The following is a 21394-nucleotide window of genomic DNA, read 5'->3' on the forward strand; positions in this document are numbered from 1 at the left end:
CCTATGTGGAGCTGAGAGGTTTGGTGCACATACTGCACGGTTTGTTCCTTTTTGATTTCATACAGCCGTATGAAATGAGTCCTGCTCCCCCTGTGTCTCCCCTCATCTCCTCCCCGCTCATCCCCCTCCTCCCCTCTCCGTCTCTGCAGCTCCAGGCGGCGACAGTGTTGTTTGGGTGTGATTATCTGTTCTCAATGTGCGATCGCACAGCATTTCTTCCTTCATATCCTGTCAGACACGCAAATGCACAAATGCACATGTAAACACACACACACACCTACAGAGAGACGATATACAGACACAAATACACAGACTGACCAACAGAAATACAGACAGACAGTGGAAAGAGCCTCAAACAACAACAGCACGATTTCGGCCGAGGGGCTGTGAAAATAAGAGATAAAGCAGAACGATACCCCTAAAGCTGAGTCTTTAAAGGGATAGTTCAGATTATTTGAAATGGGGTGTATGAGGTTTTTTTTAATCAATAGTCAGTGTATTACCTACAATAGATGGTGGTCTATACACTCCCAGGACTGCTGGCACAGAAGCCAAGCAATGAAGTGCTGTGGACAGGGTCAGCAGCAAAACTTATTTTAGCCACTTAAAAAAGCTCCACTTAAAAAAAAAACCACAATATCAGTTTAAGTTATGCATTATTTTGAATATTGTCACTGCTTCACTTTGCTATCAGACAAACTTTTCCAACAGGAAATTGTGATGAGCATAGAAACGTATTTACCTCTCTAACGGTCAACTCCCATCAACACATTGAAGGTCAGAAGGCTTTCATGCAGAGAAACACATTATTTCTAAAGAATTTTAGATTATCCTTTTTGTGAACAGATTCCAGAAAAAGACAAACAATGTTATGACTCTAAAGCCTGATATATCTAAATGGTCATACATATCAGTAAACTATAGCAGCCAAGGCCAGTCAACCTATATCACGATGTTACTGAAAGAGAAAAATGATTTGTGTATCCATCACATTATTCTGATGTTTCTCCTTGGCCCTTCCACTAAGTTTCATGAAAGTCTGGTCAGTAGTTTTTCCATAACTCTGCTGACAGATTAACAAACAGCACTGAAAACATAACCTCTTTGGTGGAGGTAATGACACGAGGTTAAATAGGAAAAGGACCATCCAAACTGCTAACAGTGTAAAGGTGTGATGTGACTGAGGTTGTGCCCATGGTATGGATAATTTTCACTCTGCTTGAGCTGGTGAAAGAAGTTTGTTGTATTAGCTCCTTTTGCTATTACAATCTTCTTGCACTTACTACATATTACTGTGATTTGTTGCACATCAGATCTTCTGTTGCCAAACCACTTCCACACTATTCAAGTCGCCATTTTTGGAGCCAATGCCTGTAGCAATGTTACTCTCACTTTCAGTCATGCTTGTTGCTGTGTATAACAGCATGACACCATGCCGTCAACAAATCGTAATGTTATAACTAACAATATGGATTTTTTTTTTACCACCAAATATCACTATCTCCAAACCAACCAGTGGTAGATCAGTGACTCCTGTGATTTCTGTGCTTTAAAAGGTCATTTTGAATTCACCAATGTCACATAATAACACTAATCAACACATCAAGGCAAACGGTGGTCCAGCAACTTCTGTGCTCTGCAAGCAAGTTAGGTTAGTTAGGAGAAAGAGACATTTTGTTTCTGTGACAGGAGCTTCCCTACAGAAGTCTGTCTGACAGCAAAGTGTAGAGGTGAAAATACTCTTAATGTAGTGTACTTAAACTGATATTGATTTTTTTTAGGTGGACCTTTTTAAGTGGCTAAAATACATTCTGTTGCTGACCCTGTCCACAGCAGTTCATTACTTGCTGACCAGCATCTACTGAAGCTAACACACTGACTATCAATAATTACCTCATGCAGCCCAACACCAAATAATCAGAACTTTCTCTTTAAGATCAGCTCACCTCTCCCTGTCTTGTTTGCCACATTTTATTGTAATTCTGCAGAGTGATTGCTTTTGTCTTTGCAGCTTTCAAGCCTCTCTTTAAAAAAAAGACACAACATTAATTTAATGTGAATTTAAGTGACAGGGCGACTGTGCCTATGCAAGCGTTGTGTGCTAAATATGACCATGGGGGGAGGCGGTGGGCAGAATACAGATGAGTCTGAGACCTTAAATTTATTTTTTCTGTCACTCTCTCGCAGCGTGTGTTTCTGAATAGATCCACAGGGGTACATGTTGAAGAGAGAACTGCGGCGCTCCATAGAAAAATGGAAAATCATTCTCCCATTCAATAGAATATACTTCTCTGCGGGTCACTTTGTGTGAAGTTACATCCCAACATATATTATATTTCTGGGACAAAATTGGTTCTGGTTGGGTTGTTTCTGGCAGGGCTTATCAATGACTCATCTCCTCCATCTCCAAACTGTCTGACGTAGCCATTTTAACTAATGTTATCCCAGCTTGGCTTGGCAGCACACACCAAGGACGCAGCCAAGTCAGAGTTTGTGTTTATCGTTGAGTCTGTAATCAGTTACGTAACGCTGCTATTTCAGGTTGGACTACATTATACAGTACAGCATCAGTCGGTGAATGAAGTGGAAAAAAGATGGCGATGAAATGAGCACAGCATGAATATACAGATAGGAGTGTTTGCATAGTGAACAGATGGAGCCTGAAAGACGTTGGAGCAGTGACTGATGTTAGACCACAGGATGTCTCTTAGCAGAGATGAAGAAGAAGAGGAGTACAGTGGAAAATAAGGGGCAGTTGTGCTCCAGGCAGTCCTCTTTATCACTGAGGTTTCCATCACTGTTGCCTCCATTGGGAGGTAAAGTGTTTACAGTCGCCCGTGGCTTTGAGGAGGAATGAATGAAGGAAGATAGAGAGGCAGAAATATAAGAACATGATGAGGTGATGCGATGGGAAGGGAGTGAAGGAGCAGAGAGGTCAGGGAGAAATGGATGGTTAGAGGAGCCGAGGGGAACAAAAGAGGGAATGAAGGAATAATGGAGAGCAAAGGGAGAGAGGTTATAAACCCAGAGACGCATTCAAGGAGACGACAAATATATGTGATCAAAGGTAGTGGATGTCACTGCTCAACTGCGGCAGAGACTTCAGAGAGGAGTCCAGCTGCAGCTGTGAGACAAGCACTGTTCTGACCCGCGCAACGCCACAGTCTGATCCACTCTCTTCTTCTTCTACACCTTTTATCCTGCACCATTGACAATAAATCATAAGAAATTAGGTCATTAAGCAAACAGGTAACTGTAGCTGCTGTGGTAATTATTGACTCAGTGGACAGTGTTCAGAGATGACAGTTCAACAGCACAGTGTAACTACAACTGAAACTGAGCAGACAATTTACAGCCCAATCTGCTAACAGAAGACTCTGAAATTGAAATTGCATTCAATGCATTCGCCAACATTCTGTTTCGCATGCATGTGATGTGCCAATCCTTCCCGTTTGACAAATGTCGGGTGATGTAGTAATCAATCAGTTAAAGAGGGAACTGTATCAAAGTTTCATTATACAACCTTGTTGTAAATGATGGATAAATCTCCTTGTATCCTTGTATAAAGAGCAAGAACTGTAGCCTCTCAAACCAGATCTGCAATGTTCCTCTTCTATGTCGAAGTCCTCAGACATTTTCTTCTTTGTTGAAAGTTTGCGAAGTCAACAGTGTGCATAACAAGTCACTATTTCTGAGCAGATCTCTCTCTGTTGTCCAAGTAGCTTCCAGGTAGCATGTAAACACAGATGTGAGGGTATCCTGAGATCTCATATATCTCATGTTGTGCAGCTTGGCCTGTGTACCCGCTTCAGGCATGTGTACACGGATCCAGTCTGAGAGGCTTTAGTTGACATATAGGCTAAAAATATGGTGTAAATGGCATCTTTTTGGGCCAAATTTTAATGTCGTGGCTTACGGACACTTGATTTACACCACATGAGCAGTATGGAGACATTTTGTGGGGGGTTTTGTGTGTGTTTTTTTTTTTACATTTTAAAAGTGGTCACCGTTCACTTTAATTGTGCTGGATTTGGCTGCAACGCTGTTTTCCACTGAAGCTCCAGGAGTGTTTGTGAACTGGAGATCTTCACCCATCCTCACATCAACACAGGGGTGAGTAGATACAGAGTAAAATTTCATTTTTGGGTGAATTATCGCTTTAAGAGCCACATATTTTTCTCAGGAGGTGGTGGAGACCAAAAACAGAGCTAAAATACAGTGTATATTGGACTTACATTCATCATAGGGCAAGAAACAGGATTCCAAATAAACATGAATGTTGCTCCTTGTCTAGGATGTGTAAATAAGCAACTGTTTGGTGACAAGTTTGAACATCAGTTCAAATTTGTCCACAGACCTTTATTGCATCTCCCCCTCCCTCATTTCCTGTCACCCTCCCACTATCACTATCTAATAAAGGAGTGAAATGAACCAGAAAATAATAAATAAAGCATATCTTTGACATTTCTGTACTGCAATCTTAGCTGCTGGTCAGCCTATTAAATGATACAGAGATATCAACACAATGCATTTTAAAACATTACATAACTTCTCTTAATGTTCAGCTGCACCTCCATGACCAGTCTGTTTCTAGATTCCCAAATGACTTCACTGGTTTTGCAGCAGCAGTTATTGATGTTGTTGCTCTGAGGTCTTTTTTTTTTTTGTTGCTACGCCCAGTTTTTGCTCAGCTAAATTTATGCCTTTAATATTCCTGTGCCCCCACGAGTGTAGGATGTAAACAAACAAACAAGGCAGAACCTCAGCAGGCATTTGCACATTTGTATGCAGTGCCATGTTTGGGAGTGCTTCTATTCTGGGCTGGTTTGACTTTGTTGCAACTTGAGAGACAGATAGAGAGAGAGAGAATGTCATTACCGTTACTCAGACAAGTCCGAGCAAAATCCTCTGCAGCTTAAATGCTTACTGGAACCAGCAGTCCCAGTATTTTCTGTCCATCTCACAGGGTCTTAAATGGAACAAGACATCGCAGGGCTGAATTCAGGCCCTGATAATAGGTTTGCTGGAAAACAAATTTATGCGATATTACCAGTGTTTGCACACATGCTTTGCCGTCTGAGTCATGTGGTGTGATTGAAATGGAAAGCACCTGCTGTATGAGACACAGCTTCACATTGATTATATTACTGTGGGAATATCTAATCTTTGCCGCCTTTTCTATTTTGTAAATAAGACTGTCCGGCGTACTCGTAATGTTTTCATACATTATACGAGATAAAGAGAGGTGGTCTCAGTGAGTAATAGTCTGAAGAAACTGAGGGCATATACACATTTAAAGAAAAGATGCTGCATGACTACGTAATAATGTCTCTTACAGACACCATATACATCACACACTCCATATAAGGTAACATATCCCCGGCGCTCTATAGCAGGGTTATTTTTTTTCAATGGGCCCTGAGTGTACTTAACTTTTCGAGCACCACTGATGTGTGCACAGCTAACACCAGACACCCTGTCATTAATGGAGAAATGGCGCACTCAGAAGGACCTAAATTTCTGTTATCTGACTCTGATGCAGGAGCCGAGAGACAGAAACTGACAACAGTGACAGCAGGAAGCGATCAACTACACAATCCTCCTGTCCTATCCAGTCAGCAGCTCTCTTCAGTCACCTCACTGTGTGCTTTGTAATACACAGTATGTGTGATTTTAAATGGTTTGTTTTCATCAATTTATCTTTACTTCAAGTGTGCCTACTTAAAACTGTCAGACATGATATTGAGTCATTTACATTCCTGACTTAAAAGTCCTTTAACCTTGTCTAACCCATAATCCACTTGTGGAGATTTCAGTCACTCTAAGGATTGATGAGTACATGTGCACCTTTTCTGTGAACTGGCAGTTTGTTTGTTTTATTTTGTTCTGTTTTGTCATGTCTATTTGTCTATTTTTCTACTGTGTGAAAAAGGAACAAAATCATAAATAAAATACTTTTTTTTTAAAAAGTCCTTAAACCTGCAGTAACAGATTTCTTGGGTTGTTCAGCAGAAACAAGCTGAAAATGACACCAGCGTTGTTGTGTTCATTGAATGTGCTCATTTTTTTTGGTGAACGGTGAATCTGAACGGATCAGTTTTCAATCAATGATCGTGAGTGACGTTCACTCCTGAGTGCAGTGATGGCACTCACTTCGTCAGCTGTTAAAAACAGAAGTGTGGTTGCTGCAGAGAGAGAAGGGGCGATGCGAGTATGGACAGAAATGTGGAGGTGACATAAAAACTTTTGTTAATCATGTAGCATGAGGCGTATGAACTACACCGAAGACATGAGTTTCTGTTACAGTTTGAAAAAGACAGATAGATCCAAATCAAATTCACTCGTCTCCTCTGTCTCGTCTCCCTCTTTATCTCCTTGAAGTTCTCATGCATTATGGTGCGTTCAATGTCAACTGGAAAGTCGGAATTTTGAATTACCAGTCTGCTGTGGTATAAAACACTCAAACTGTTGCAAATTGTTGTCAAAAACTAAAGACAGCCAAATAATCCTGGTCACTGAATATTTCATTACAGAGACTCCAGTGGTCCTGGTAGGATGATTAATATTTATCATTTAATAAATAATAATAAAGTACTTTTAAACATGTCTGTGCTAATGAAATGTTACTTTGAGCAACAGATGGAGGCCAATTCAAAGACCTCTGTAATTCTGATCTTGTGATATCAGAAATTTCCAAAAACCAGGACAAAACCTACAAGATCAGTTTTATCTGGGATAACAAACAAAGGGATAAAATATCTAGATAATTCTGATTGAGATTAAAGGTTTTGGAATAAAGGGCCCAGGTGATTGTCTTAATCCTGGCATTAGTACATAGGTTCACTGCTGGGATTTCTTCTCTGTAACAAACCTGCATGTGTCAGCCAGGAGGTATCTCCCTGCCAAAGCTCTGCAACAAAACACTATCCAGCGACAAACTCTTATTCTGCAAATATCATAACTTTGGAAAAGAACAAATTTCAAATGTCTAACTGACCGCTAAGGATAATAACAGAAAATACTGTATGTGCGCAGTATATTGAGGTGTAAGACTTTAGTATTATTCCACACTTTGGTTTGTTGGATGAATTCATTGATGGTTTGGGGATTTGCTGACAAAAAAAACTATGAAATATCACCAGACGTATGCTTTAAGACAGACTTGAAAAAATACATTTTCTTTCAACAAATGGCACAGCTATTCATGTTTTGTTCATGAAAAACTGTTATTACATTTATTTAGACAGCAGTGCTGCTGTTAGCCTCGCTCCGGAGCACTACAATAACCGTGACTTGTTACTGCTGCTACAGCAGAGCACTTCACAGGTCATTATTGGTTTTGTGAGTGGTCTGTTGATGGGGTGTGTGGGGGGTGTTAAATATTCACAATGTACCCACTTCTTCGGTTAGCACCACATGACTTAGTACAGCATCCCTGCAGGAGCAGCTTCTTTCGTCTCTGCAGGACCAGACTACTCTCCCACTGAACCGCAGTGATTAAAAGCGTCCACTTCAGTTTGTCAAACCTCAGATTTGACCTTTACGACGAGAGCCGGCCCATTTATCAGTAAACAAAACAAGAAACAAGTGCTAGGCTATCAGGGCAGGGCTGACAGAGGAGCTATAAAACACAATTTCCGTTGAAACCATGTTATTATCATTGATTTTGTTCTATATGATTAAACTGACTCCAATTTAATGCCGCTTAGTTTTTACCCCCTGTTGTATTGGGTAATATAGTAAAGAAGGATTTTATCTTTGGACAATTGAGCAAAAAAATAAATGGTTTCAACAATGTGATTTGAATTTTTATTTCTGCATATGATATGTTGATCAATAACAACAACCCTTAACATTCATACTTAGCTTTGAAACCGTAACTGAGACTAAAAATTTAAATATTTATTCCTGACAACTGTGATTCAAAGTTCTTTTACATGTAGCCCTGTGCCACGGGAGTTCAGCTATTATATTAGTAAGCACTCATCTGAATGAATCCCAGCACTGATTCATGATGTTTGAAGACACAAACTGAATTTTTATTACTGTGCTGTTAAATCTCTGGGCGATACGTTATTCAGTTACAGCGGTTGGATAACCTCACCAGAGACCTTGATAAATGAATCTATTTAAATGACTTTCTCACACAAAGAATACACTGGAAGAATAGTTTTAAAGTCTGTGCTGATGTTGTCTGACTCACTGGATTCAGTCTGTGGCCCCACTGGCTGCTTATTTCAGACACTGTCTATCTGCACTTATGGCATTCACATTTGCGCAAATGCAGGAGTGAGACCGCACTGCTGCTTTGATGGTCAGAGTTTGCCAAAGTTGAACTCCACGCAACAAGTGTGTGCAACTGTCCCCATACAGTTTTCAAAATTCTTGTCACTATAGGAAACAACAACAACAACAACAACCTCTGAGCTAGCGACCTACACACTGAAAATGTTAGTTATCAAGTGAAATACATGGGGCACAGACCCAACACATTATGTAGGTGGAGCAGAGCGGGGGATTCTTTTGCCCGCCACGCTGACTCCACCTTTGCCAGGCTTGAGGAGTAACAGATTACATCTAACAGGATTATTAAATCTGGTCTCAAAAAAGGGAAACTACATTTAGTAAAAGGGGGAATTATTAGCATGACTGCAATTTTAAAATAAAGAACAATATACTACCATGCACAGTGGGCACAAAGTTACCAATTTATTATCATGGTCTCTAGTGAGAAAATTCTTCATCAGGAAAAAATTTCGACATTTTTGTCTTCAAATCAATCAATCACTAAATTGCACACAAAAATGGAAGGAACAGCTGGAAAGTGTGCAGAGGGACCGTTGCTGCATCCTGGGCTTTCCACTACCCAAAACAACTGTGATTGGTTTAAAGAAATACAAACAAGCCAGAGGATTTTTTCCCCCTATAGCAGAATGGTAATGTGTGGAGACAAATCTATTTCAACACTGCTGTGTCAGCGCTGTGGAGATCTGGCAGTGCAAGAGTACCGTTGATGACTGATTTGAAAACCTGCTGAAATATGATATTTCTACTAACAACACTGTTTCACAAATATTTCAGCTGCGCTGTACAGACACAACATCTGTCTGTTTTATTGTTTCAGATGATTTTACTTCATACAAACAAACACAAGACATTCCAGATTTACTGAATAATGAATGGCGCTTATTGTCTGAGAAAGGATCAAGAAAAGTCCTTCAATCTGGGGTTCAGGCAAAGATAAAGAGCAACATTTTGCCATGTTGGTCCTCAGGGCCTGAAAGCAAAAGCATACAGGGAGGACAGACATAAAACTAAGCAGAAAAAAAATCAAAATCAAAGGAAATTCTGTTCATTGAGCACTGAAGAAAAGGTTCATATTTACTTTTTAGGAGCCACATTAAGTCATTTCGTTTTGGGGAATAGACTGGATAAGATGAAAGAGAAAGGGGAAGCTGAGCATCCACACGTATCTGCATTCAACCCATTTCTAGTCTTGTCAGGATGTGCCATGAAATTTGATGGTAGCTTTAAACAGAAATGAAACGTATTGAAACTCTTTTGCTTGCAAATTTATTATCAGTGAGGCTTTGGATGTGAAACAGCAGAGGGCAAACACGGATGTGCACATGTTTCAAGCTCAGTGCTCTTCCTCAGGCATCGCCAAGGACGGAGACAGAGAAATGAGCTGGAAATGCATCACATATCTGCATGTTGGATCTCAGCCACCATTATGTTCATCTTCTGCGCACAACAGTATGTGGTTCTGTTTATTTGTGCTCATCTAAAGCATCAATAATTAAGTGCTCACAAGTCCTTTTTCCACTATTTGATGTGAAACCCTCGTATGCGACATTAATGATAAGGTGGAATCAGTGTAGTTTTTTGATCCTTTCTACCACCTAGTGGTCAAAAATGACTTAAAGGGACAGTTTGAATTATTTGATGTGGGGTTGTATGAGGTACTAGCTGCTGGTCAGCATGCCCCCAGTTTTAAGAAGCAGCAGGAGTACCAGCATAGGAAGCTAAGTAATGTACTGCAGTGGGTCAACAGCAAAACGGGTTTTAGAAACTTAATGAAGGTCCACGTCAAAAATAAAAACTCAACATCAGTTTAATTTAATTCTAACTAGTTTCACCTCTTTACTTTGCTGTCAGAAAGTCTTTTCTGGGAAACCAACGTTATTGCTCCAAAGAAACCAGACTCCTGTGTTCTGCAAGGTACAATTACTGATTTTCCCCATGGAGTTTGGTAGGGTTGGAAAGTGATATGTGCCTTGTATTCCCTGACAGAAAAGGCTATCTAATGGCAAAGTAAAGCTGTGCAAATACTGCAAATGTGAACTGATGTTCAGCTTCCATGCTGACAATCCTCTCTGCTTCTCCAAACTAGGGGTGTGCTGACTGAACGACCCCTTTAAATAGAAGCTACAGTCCATCTACAGACGAGCCATCATCATCATCATTCAGTGGAAGACTCATTCCAGATCATTTGAACCCTCATTCTGGACGTGTGAGCGAGCAAAATGCACAGTGCCTTGTGCTTGTGTGTCTGTGTGTGTATTAGAGTCATTATTCATGTGTGCATGTGTGTGTGTGGATACCATGCGACTGGTCCTCCATGTGTCCCAGAGTCTCAATCTGCTCCACCAGGTCATTTGAGTTCCACTGACTCATACCCAGCAGAATGGCACTCTTCCCCTCCATAACATCTGCTGGGACACACATACACACACAAGTACACACATACACAAAGAGGAGTAAGACAGTGAAGCAAAGATGAAAAATACATATTAGAAATTAAAGTCTGTTTATCTTGAATAAATAAAACTTGTATATTCATGTAAAGTTAATGAGAAAAATTTAGTTGTTATCTCAAAATTCCTAGATGATTTTTTTTTCAGTGTAGCACCCAACAAACAGTTCTGATGTGATTTTTTTCCCATTTCATTTAAATTCAGCTTAGCAAACAGTAAATGCTGCTTATGCCAGCTTGAATGGACTGGATGGACGGCTTAATATGCAGCAAGTAAATAAAACTGCCACATGACAACATGCCAACAACATGGCAAACAACAGATATTGGTAAACACACAAACATCTTTCACATGGCTAGTCATGGCTGAAGACAAATGCAATAGTTATTGTGCTGCCTTTGCCAACATTAGCAAGCTGTCCAGAGATTACGATGTAAATTTGGCTTGAATGATTTTTACACAGATTTAATCCACCTAAAAACACTGGCATCACAGTTTAATAAACTGGACTACTAGAACGATTGGGTTACATGAAAAATGTATTCCTGCACAGTTACTAATTACCTAGTTGTGCCTAATCCAAGTATCACAATATGAAAGACCTCTAACATTAGCCATTTGTCTGTGTAGCATGTAATATTAGTCGTCATTCTAATGCTTACTCTTCGTCTGTGTAGCTAGCATTAGCGGTGTATGTGTATAACTTACATTAGTGTTATTTTGTGTAGATAAAGTTAGCAGTTGGTCTGTGTAGCTAACATTAGTGGGGGGGTTTTCTGTGTAACTAGTGTTAGCATTTGGTCTTTGTAGCTAAAGTTAGCGGTTGGTTTGTGTAGGTAATGTTTATGGTTATTCTGTGTAATTTGGTTGGTTTTAAGAGAGCAACATTTAGCTTGTAAAACAGCAGTTGGCAGATGGCAAAGTTAAGCACTTAAAATATTCCCTGTGTAATATAAACTTAAATTAATATTGATTTTTTTAAGATGGACTTTTTTCAAGTGGCTAAAATATCTGTTGATCCTGTCCACGGCAGTAGTTGCAGCAGAAGTTGTTCTGTGTAGCTAACATTAGCAGTTGGTCTGTGGAGCTAACTTAAGATTAAGATAGTGTCATCTGCATACATTAATACCTTAAGTTTAATATAACTATCTATCATGGCATCATCAAGACTAGCTAGTTCACATCCACTTTGTACCAGAAAGTCTTCAAGGTCATTTATAAATAGTGCAAATAATAGTGGGGATAGATTTTTACCCTGTCGAACTCCAGTCAAACTAACAAAAAACTCTGATTTGGCTCCTTTTGCAAAGACACAGGACTTAATGTGTTTACATATATTCACAATAGCCTTAAACAATCTACCATTACCTGATTTCTGCAATTTCAACCAAAGTGCATCTCTCCATACCATATCAAAGGCTTTACTATAATCAACAGAACAGGCTCCTTTTTGTAAAACAAAATAATTCCACAGCATGTTTCAGTACAAATATATGATCAACCCTTGGAATACCCTTTTCAAAATCCTGCCTGTCTATTGATGATGGGCTGTATCCATCACTGATTCCTTTTCTGGTGATTTTCAGGGTGATATTTGTCATTTTATTTTGCTAGTGTAATAGTCTGCAGAATGACAGCCTTTGCTCTGCACCCTGCTTTCATCCAGCGGCACAGTCCACACCCACTCAGCCGACCATGAGTGCTCTCAGCTGGGTGACGAGTGAGAGGAAAACAGCCTACAGAGTCAGGCTCTTTACACTCTTTTCACACAGTGGATTAAAAATTTATTTTGACCAAACCAGAGTTGGTGATTGTTGGAAGAGTGGACAGATTAACAACGACAGTTTTGGTGAGTTTCACACATTTTTCTGTCGAGCTTGAATTAAGTGTGTTTTCCAAGGAGCCAATTAAGGTCGTCTTAGTTCGGTAAAAGAGGGAGGACACGTTGCAACATGCATAACTTAGTGAATTCGCCATCTCCCAGCTGAAACTGGAGAAGACGGGAGGATGTGGGAGGAGGGACGAAGATATCACCAATCGCCGATGGATTCGCTGACGATGATCATTTGGAAGATTTTAACATATCGCCCAACTCTATTGGTCTTACCAGTAAATTAAATGTTGAGACAAAGACAAAGGTGAAACTTCCACCTAATTAATGTATTTTTTCAAGAGGTAATGAATTGGCAACTGTTATATTAGCTGGTTTCACTGTGACCAGAGTGGTGTTGAGAGAATCATTAAGTGTTGTAATGTGTGCACACTGTACATGATAGTAAATCATTCTTTATTTTCAAAACTCTTTTGAAAATTGTAATCCTGCCAATAATACCCATTTTTATAAAACATAATCTGATTGTCTTATTTTTGTAACTATAATGGAATGCGGTTAATTTGTTTGTATCCTCATAATGTAATCCCATAACATGTAATCCTTCACTCCCCAAGCATGACCAGACATTTGACCAGATATTTATCTGTCTTCTCTACTGCATCATCCTCCACCAGAAGCATTATCAAACCTTCAGACACACTGTGCTGGCTGCTGTTTGATTATTAGCTCATAAAGATTCAGTGTTATACATTAAATGTTATGCTGCAAAGTGTGCTGCCTGCACTCCGTTTAAAGGAACCCTGTGGAGTTTCCTTGTCAACAAACACTGTTTGCATTCACTGTTTCATGCAAAAACACAGTGTGTAAGGCAATATAATGAAACCTGCAGTTTTCTTGTCCGTGTATATACACCATCAAACAACAACAATCTACTTCCCTGCCCTTTAGAGGGCACATTGATATATTTATTGGCATTTCATGGAGTAGTGTGAGAACAACGGCCTGTATGTGTGTCCTTGTACATGTGATATTAGAGCATGAGATACAAACAAAACAAGGATGTGTTCATGAAAACATTGCTCCATATTGCCAACAGTCGTCAATAAGTCAACAAGAAATCCTTATGGGAAAACTACAGGTTTATTACAACATCAGCTCTACAATTGCTGATATCTCTGAACATGACAGCAACACTAACAAATCCACCGTTTCAAAGAAATAATGATTGTATATTACTAAATTGCTCTCATAATTATGTTGTGGTGACAATGCAGCTGTAAGTCCTGCCTGGAATATTTTCACAGACCACACTTCTTGGAAACAATACTTTTACAGTACCAGTCAAAAGTTTGTTTTTTATTGTTTTTCTACACTGTAGATTAGTATTAACATGACACACCAGACGGTTTGTTAGACAGAACCATCAGGGAAGTCATCTTTTGAAACTGTTTGAAAACGGGCAAGCACTTTCAAAAAACACTTGGCAGGTGATTGGATGAACCGTCTGTCTCTCACATCTAACACAAGCTAACTTCAACCAATCAGATCAAACGATTGCCGAAGCCGGAGAGTGAAAACATCTCAGTATCAGAACAGTATCTACGCCAACCTCTTCAGGAACCACAGTTGTTTGTTCAAAACAAGTCATTTCCATGGACGCTTCTCACTGTCATCACACTTAAAAACACACCTGTAGCTTCCAGTAGTCCCTCCCAGGACAATGACTGGCTGTACCACTTCTGGTGCAGACACAAATAGATAGCTCGAAACCTGGCAAGATGGATCCTTGCGTGATCGTGTGGTCTCGTGATCTCGCAATTTCAGCCACTTCACCAGGTGAGATTAATACTGGAGTCAATAAAACTATGAAATATGGAAATATGTGGAATTATGTAGAAAGCAAAAAATAGGTAAACGAGACAAAATATCTTTTTACTTTTTAAGAATCAAAAATATTAAAGACTCAAAGGTTTAATAACACTTTTTTACTGTCAATCCATGGTCTTCTCCGACACACCTGTTGACCTACGAAGTGTACAAAAGTTTTTTGTTCTTTGATAATGTACATTCATCAAAGTAGACACCTTATGCTTCCATGACAGCTTTGCACACTGTTGGTATTATCTGAACCATTTCTTAGAAAAGATAAAGAAAAAACACTTTTGACTGGTACTGTAAATATTGCACTGGATTCACACAGAGGTGGTTGAGGTTACTGTTGGGCATACAAAGTGCAGGACTTTGACACCACCATCTGGAGTTCAGACTCCTGTAACAAAAGCACTTTTGTTTAAGCTACAACAAGTGGTTTTTTTTTAAAGACCCCCTCCAGTGAAAATCACATTTTTAACCTTGTAAACAAATAAGCAATGAATATCATGTTTGAGCATTTCTTGCTTTGAAACAGCTGAAATGTAGCTAGTTATCATGATTTACTCGAAAAAACAGAGGAGACGCCAGGTGCAGTTATGAAGGGGTAGGGGTGGTGGGTGGCGGGGGTGGAGAGGGTGGAAACAATTTGCATATTCATGAAACCTTGAATACTAAATGAAGGCAAGGTGTAGTGCTATATGCAAGCCATTTTAACAAGGTATTTTGACTTATTTTGCAAAAAATACATATATCAGACAATTTATTACTTATTGCAAAGCATATATTGTTTAAAACATGATTGGAGGTGGACTTTAATGATGTCCCTTAAAACATGCTGTTGCAATTTAGTCGTATATAAAAGTAATCTCTAGGACACAGAGCTGAACAAATAGACTTTTAAGGGCAAACACGAAGTCAAACAGGTTTTAAACAAAACCTGCAAATTCGCCAAGAAGAGAAAGCAAATGATAATGGTGAAATCAGCACTTGCTTTCAGTTTTATCTTCAGAGAAAGTGTTAGATACAGTAATCCACTGCTTTGTACAACCTGCCTGACCACTTGTGCTTCTTGTCTCGTTGGATCTGTTTTCAGCAATATCTCCACATTCCAATATTTTAGCAATAACTTTGGTGAGTGCAGTTCTACAAAAGCTACGAAAATAAAAATCCAATAAGTAATAAACCATAGTTTTGATTTGAACATGTTTTTTCTAGCCCTCTGCTGCACCCACACAGCCAAATGGAGTGAAACCATTCTTATTATTACATTTAGTTTGGTGATCCTGTCACGACAGCTGCCTCAGTTGTTTTAATGTTTGCCCATACTGCCTCTCTGTCTCTTCTTTCTGCAACATTAAATCCAATACAACTTTATTAATCCATTAAAGCAATTTGATTTTGGGCACGGTAAGGAAACAGACATATGGACAGACATACGATTACCAGGCAGAGCTGTTTGGCACCATGTTAAGCAGATAGTGCAATTGCATTTAAAAAAATAAATAAACAACATAAATAAACATTAAAAAAAATAAATAAATAAGGAAATAGTCCACATGGCACATCGGTATTTAATTATTTCATGTGCCAAGCTCCAGACAGAGAACTGAATTGTCCTTCACTTCCTTGTTCACCAGGCAGATGGCTTCTGCAATGAACAATGCTCTGCGCCGGTTGGTAGGACACCTGGGGAGGCAACGGCGGCATCCGACAGGGAGCATCTATTCCCACTTCCCCAGGCCCCTGCATTTCTATGAAGCTTTGAAATCATTACCATTCAGCAACCCACCTGTCCACCCAGACGCCCTCTGACATTCCCATCAATCCTGTGTCACCTGACTCTCACGTCTTCCTGCAGTCACACCAGTCTGTATGCCAGCCCCTTTTTCCCTGGCCAGATGCCAGATCATTAATGTTGCTTTGTGCCTTTGCTTCCCAGGATCTTAAACCTGGGCCCATGTAACAGAAACTTTTTATCTCAAAGGCACAATATGTAGCCACCGCACGTGCAAAATTGCAATTTGGAACCACAGACTGTATATTAAATAGGCTGTAATCCTGTTTAATATACTATCTATGGTTGAAGCAAGTTGTTTCCCTCCACCCTCTCATCTACAGACAAGGCAGAGAAGCTTTTTTATAACTGTCTGTCAATGTAAAGTTGTTTTCTTCTTCTGAAAACAAAAACCTGCTCTGAAATAACACAGTCTGGATGATGAGTTAAGTGGCTGCCTGTGTCACTGCCTGCCAAACTACATTAACATTTTGCAGTTTACCAGTATAAATATCAAAACCTTCTACAAGTTTATTAATGATTTCTTATGACTCATTTACAGACACTCACTCATTCTGTGAAAACAGATTAGCTAACACTCGCATTAGTGACTATAAGGTAACACTACTGTTAGCTAATGTTAGCAAACATTTCTGTTAGCTAATGTTAGCAAACAATACTGTTAACTACAGTTAGGTAGTTAGCATCTACTACAGATGGACAAGTGAAAGTTAGGACAGCTCAACATTATCCCAAAGTTAGGAGTTTAAGATTTTGGGAAGGTAAGATGCTTTTGTAATACACTGTCTTATCCTATCTTAAGTTCAGACAGGAATACTGATCTAGGAACAGTTCATCTGTAATTATGATTACCATGGTTACCAAACAGTTAAGATAGGATCTGCTAGTTAGGAAGTTTCTGTAATATGGCCTCTGAGCCCAAACCTGATTTCCTACATGCCTGTACCTTTTAGTTGCTCCATTCCTCTCAACTTGTGAATTCTCAGCTACTGTTGTCTGGACTTGCTGCCTTTGGCAACCATTTTACTATAAAAATCAGTGAACTGTTGTCAACTTGTCTGTCTACTTGGCTGCATTTTCCTTGCTGCCTTGTACACACCCTGTGATAGACTTCATGTAATTCCCAGCAGAGATCTGAAATCTGAAACTGAGAGCAGAAGCGATGGCATGCAAGCCCTTTAAAACATTATCACATTATATGATGAACTCTGTTTTAGTGCAGGATATCTGAATGTTTCTCAACCAGAAAAAAAGCCTGGCGTGTGTGGTTCAGCATGACCAAAACGGCTGTCTACTCGTCACAGACTGTCACCCAAGACAGTCTACGACAGGATGAGTCATGCAGGAAGAAAACCCTCTACCTGACAGACTCCTCTCCTCTCCTCTCCTCTCCGCTCTCACACATTCCTGCCTGGCAGCTCTGAGAGACTCTGACGTGGGTCCACACAGCTTGTCCATTTGGATCACACAGCAGCCAGTCTCCCGGTCACAGTTTGTCTTTCGCTATCTCTGCTCTGACTGCCTCCTCACTTTAGTGCCCTCTCTCCCCTCTGGTCATACAATACTGAGCTGAATTAAATGATGCAGCGACACAACACACACTTGCAGATTCAAATATACAGAGACAAGCACAAAGAGCAGCAAGAAAGAGTCTCACAGAGATGCGTACTGGATCTGAACAAAGCGTTGCAGGATGTAAGAAAGCCTGTGTTTGGACAGGAGGAGAATGCAAAGCAGGCTTTATACCAAACCCTGAAAATGCAGGTTACTGAATCACCTCCTACAGGGAGAGCTGAGCAGAGATGCTCGCAGCCAAAACAGAAGCTCCTCTGTGAGCTGAATAAAAAAAGAAGAAGAAAAAAAAAATATCTCACAATCCACAGAAACTAAACGCACAAATAATCAAGAGAATAGAGTCAAGTGATTAAAGCTACCATATCTGCTGCATTCTTAGATATAATGTTTCCAAAAGGGTTCCTCCTGAAGGGCGGAGGGTGCCATTTTAATCCAAAGAACCCTTTTTGGAAGTAAGAGTTCTCAACCATTGCTTTCGTCAAGGTTTTTTTTTTTTTAGAAAGATAATATGAAGAGGTTCTGGGGAGAACCCCTTCATATTAACTTTATAAAAGCGTTTACCCAGAACCAAAATGGGCTCTCCTTTGGGGACAAGCTAAAGCCCTTTATTGTTCTAGTTAGCACATTTATTTCCAAGAGTGTGCTGTTGGATTGAGAGAGCAGCAGAGCCAGATTTGAACACCAGGAGAAAAGAGGAGCAGAAGTGTGAGATGTGCCTGCAGCCGGCAGCCTCCAGGGAGACAAAAGAGATTTAGAAACATCCTTCAACCTGTCAGCTCACAGTGAGTAAGTGTCAGGGTGGAAGATAGACGAATAGATGCCAGGATTGTTAAACGATGACGAAACGGCCTCAATTGACCTCCAGCACTACTTTTTTTTTTTTTTTTCCCGCCAGCAATGCTCAATTTCTTGATCTCATCATCATGCATCAGTTGCAGCTGTGGAATTACCTAAATACTCTTTCTGGTTTTATTTTAGGCCCTTTCAACTTCCGATGACGCACTATGAAAATGAGATTGCTTAGGGGATTATCCTGTACAATGGCATAAACAGAATGAGTCTGTCAGGTAAGTAGGCTACCGAAGATGGATGGCACTGAAACACCACGAGTAGAGCTCATAACCAGACAATATATCTGTAATCGGATACATAGAAGTGAGGGAAAAATTGAATAGAAGGCGTGTTCTTAAACAGTAAATGCTTTAGGGCTTATAATGGCAAAAATATACATGTACTTATACATGTATATTTAAGTATATCGGTATCATTGTTCAAAGGATGTTAGTTGTTCAGTCCATCACTTTGGTCCAAACTGAAATATCTCAACAACAACTCACCACCTGCAGCGACTGGTTTAGAATGAAAAATGTCTCCACTTCAATCGTTCAAATCCACTGCAGGAGATGTTAACTTCTAGCAAGAGGTCTTTTTCTGTAGGTTTTTTTTTTTTTTTCAAATCTAAGCACTGGGCAAATTCCCAAATAGCTTATATTTACATCTCCACGCTTTGATTCCCCATTAAAATTCTGCCATGAAATTTGGTGCACATATTCATTGTCACCAGGGGATGAACCCTAATAGATTTGGTGATCCCTTGACATTTCCTCTGGCACCACCAGAAGATCAAAGTTTTCATTATTTTGGTGTTCCTCCAACCCTGGCACCGCAATGAGGTTCACGTTTGTGGCTTTGAATTAAATTTCTCAACTTTTGAATGGATTTTCATGGAATCTGTTTAGACATTCACTTTGTTGATCCTCTGACTTCTTATCTAGCACCATGAGGGCCGACCCGAATGCTTCAAAGCTTCTAATGTTGCCATGGTAATCAAGGTCCAAATCAGTATTCCAAAGCTGGGGTGTTTTTTTGTTTTGAAGAGATGAAGAAGACTTCTGCAAAGAGGCAAAAGACTGATAAAAACCAAGAAATGGAGCTCCTCGGTGATATTTAATTAGTCTCAAAATGTGTGCACATAAAAGAAGAGGAGTGTGTACATGATCCGACTGCACACAACAGTATCTGTAATTAGAAAAGCGAACCCTGTGCACAAATGTGGTCCCACAAGCACAAGGCTGTGACAAGCGCACACTTGACACTGCCTACCTGTTCACGACTGCTCAACACTCTCTTGCTCATCAAGTTGACTTTAGAGACTTTGGAGGCAGGGATGGAATAGACATTAGCTGATGTCTCCTGTCCTGTCCTCGTTCACGTCTCACACAACAGAGACAGTGTCATTTAAATCTATACAGCTGTGGGTACCAGCTTTGTGTGTCACACATCTCAGCTGCACCTCACAGGTGTAATCGTGACCTGATGCGTTTTTAGGCTTCACGACTTCACTATTTTTTCAACAATATATGCGGAAATTCAAGGTTGATGCCCAATAAAAAGGCACTGAATACATGTATTTATCTACATTTTGTAACCTTGGTGGAGCAGAGTGTACTTCTGAGCCAGGTAGAAGATCACTCTGGTTTGTAATCGAACAGACTCTTGCTTCACATTACCCAGCAGCTGGAGGGCAACACACAGGTAGTTTTTGAACTTTATCTGCAGTGTTTATTCATGGGCAAACTGTACATTTACTGCCACTAAATAACTTCACTACTAAACTTCAAACCTCCTGCTCTGATTGTCAACATCTGTCTGCTCTGAGCAGAGCCACAGACACTCTAAATTTTTCTTTCCTCTCTTTTGCTCATCCAAACCCATTGCATGCACACACACTGCTGTGCTTACATAACAATAATGTACATTGTATTGATGGAAAACAGATCAGGAATATTAACACATTTCGAAGGGAAACTGCACACTGCCCACAAAGTTTGGCTGCTCGTTTGCTGCTGACACTTTTAAATGTCAAGACAAGACGGATCTTGTATAGACAGATGCTTCAGTTTGGCGTGATCACTGTCATCACGGGACCGTGATGCCGAGATGATGTTTGCGGTGTAGCCTAGGGGAAAGCTTCACCGTCAAGGTCAAAGTTCAGGCCAATCCAGGCCAGGCCAAGATTTTAATTTGTCCAGCATTTTCTGTTTTTAACTACACACCTGCCAAATGACATCCCCATCAGTCTCAGTTGTACTTCTTTTCAGTTTTAATTAGCAAGTCATCACTGTCAGGCCGAAACCGTTACTCTTCAGGAAATTTAAAAAAAACTTATTTTAACTAAAACATTCAAATTATTTTTATAGTAGCTCACATATCATGTTAAAATTTGAAAACCACACAATTGTCGTATTGACTTCACGTGGTTCATGCATTGTTTTATGCTGTTTATTTTTTTACTCACTTTTATGCATTTTGACTGTATGTGAACTACAATATCTTGTCTTCTCTCTACACGATTTTGCACAATCACTTTCCCCTACATCTCAGTTCTAGAGCCTGGTCATATGAGACACTTGGCAACACATTTATCTGAAAGTTATAAGTGTAACTCACTTATCAGATTCTCTTTTATAGTGTGCCTCTGCAAGCCACAGCACTTTATGTAAGTATATTTTTATGTACGTGTACATGGCCCATATAATTTCACATAAGTATACTATTTAC

At 39.8% G+C, this 21394-nt stretch overlaps 1 protein-coding gene across 1 annotated transcript in view; it reads right to left on the reverse strand.

Annotated features, from left to right (window-relative positions):
* Positions 1–21394, reverse strand: part of pitpnm3 (PITPNM family member 3) — a 150814-nt gene that overhangs the window by 77579 nt on the left and 51841 nt on the right. The window contains exon 3 of the mRNA XM_084717946.1: positions 10605–10715. Within this exon, the coding sequence (XP_084574072.1) occupies positions 10605–10715 (111 nt within the window). The remainder of the gene's footprint in view (positions 1–10604; positions 10716–21394) is intronic.

The sequence above is a fragment of the Lutjanus erythropterus genome, chromosome 4 (genome assembly GCF_056507025.1).
Source record: "Lutjanus erythropterus isolate fLutEry1 chromosome 4, fLutEry1.hap2, whole genome shotgun sequence".
NCBI lineage: Eukaryota > Metazoa > Chordata > Actinopteri > Lutjaniformes > Lutjanidae > Lutjanus > Lutjanus erythropterus.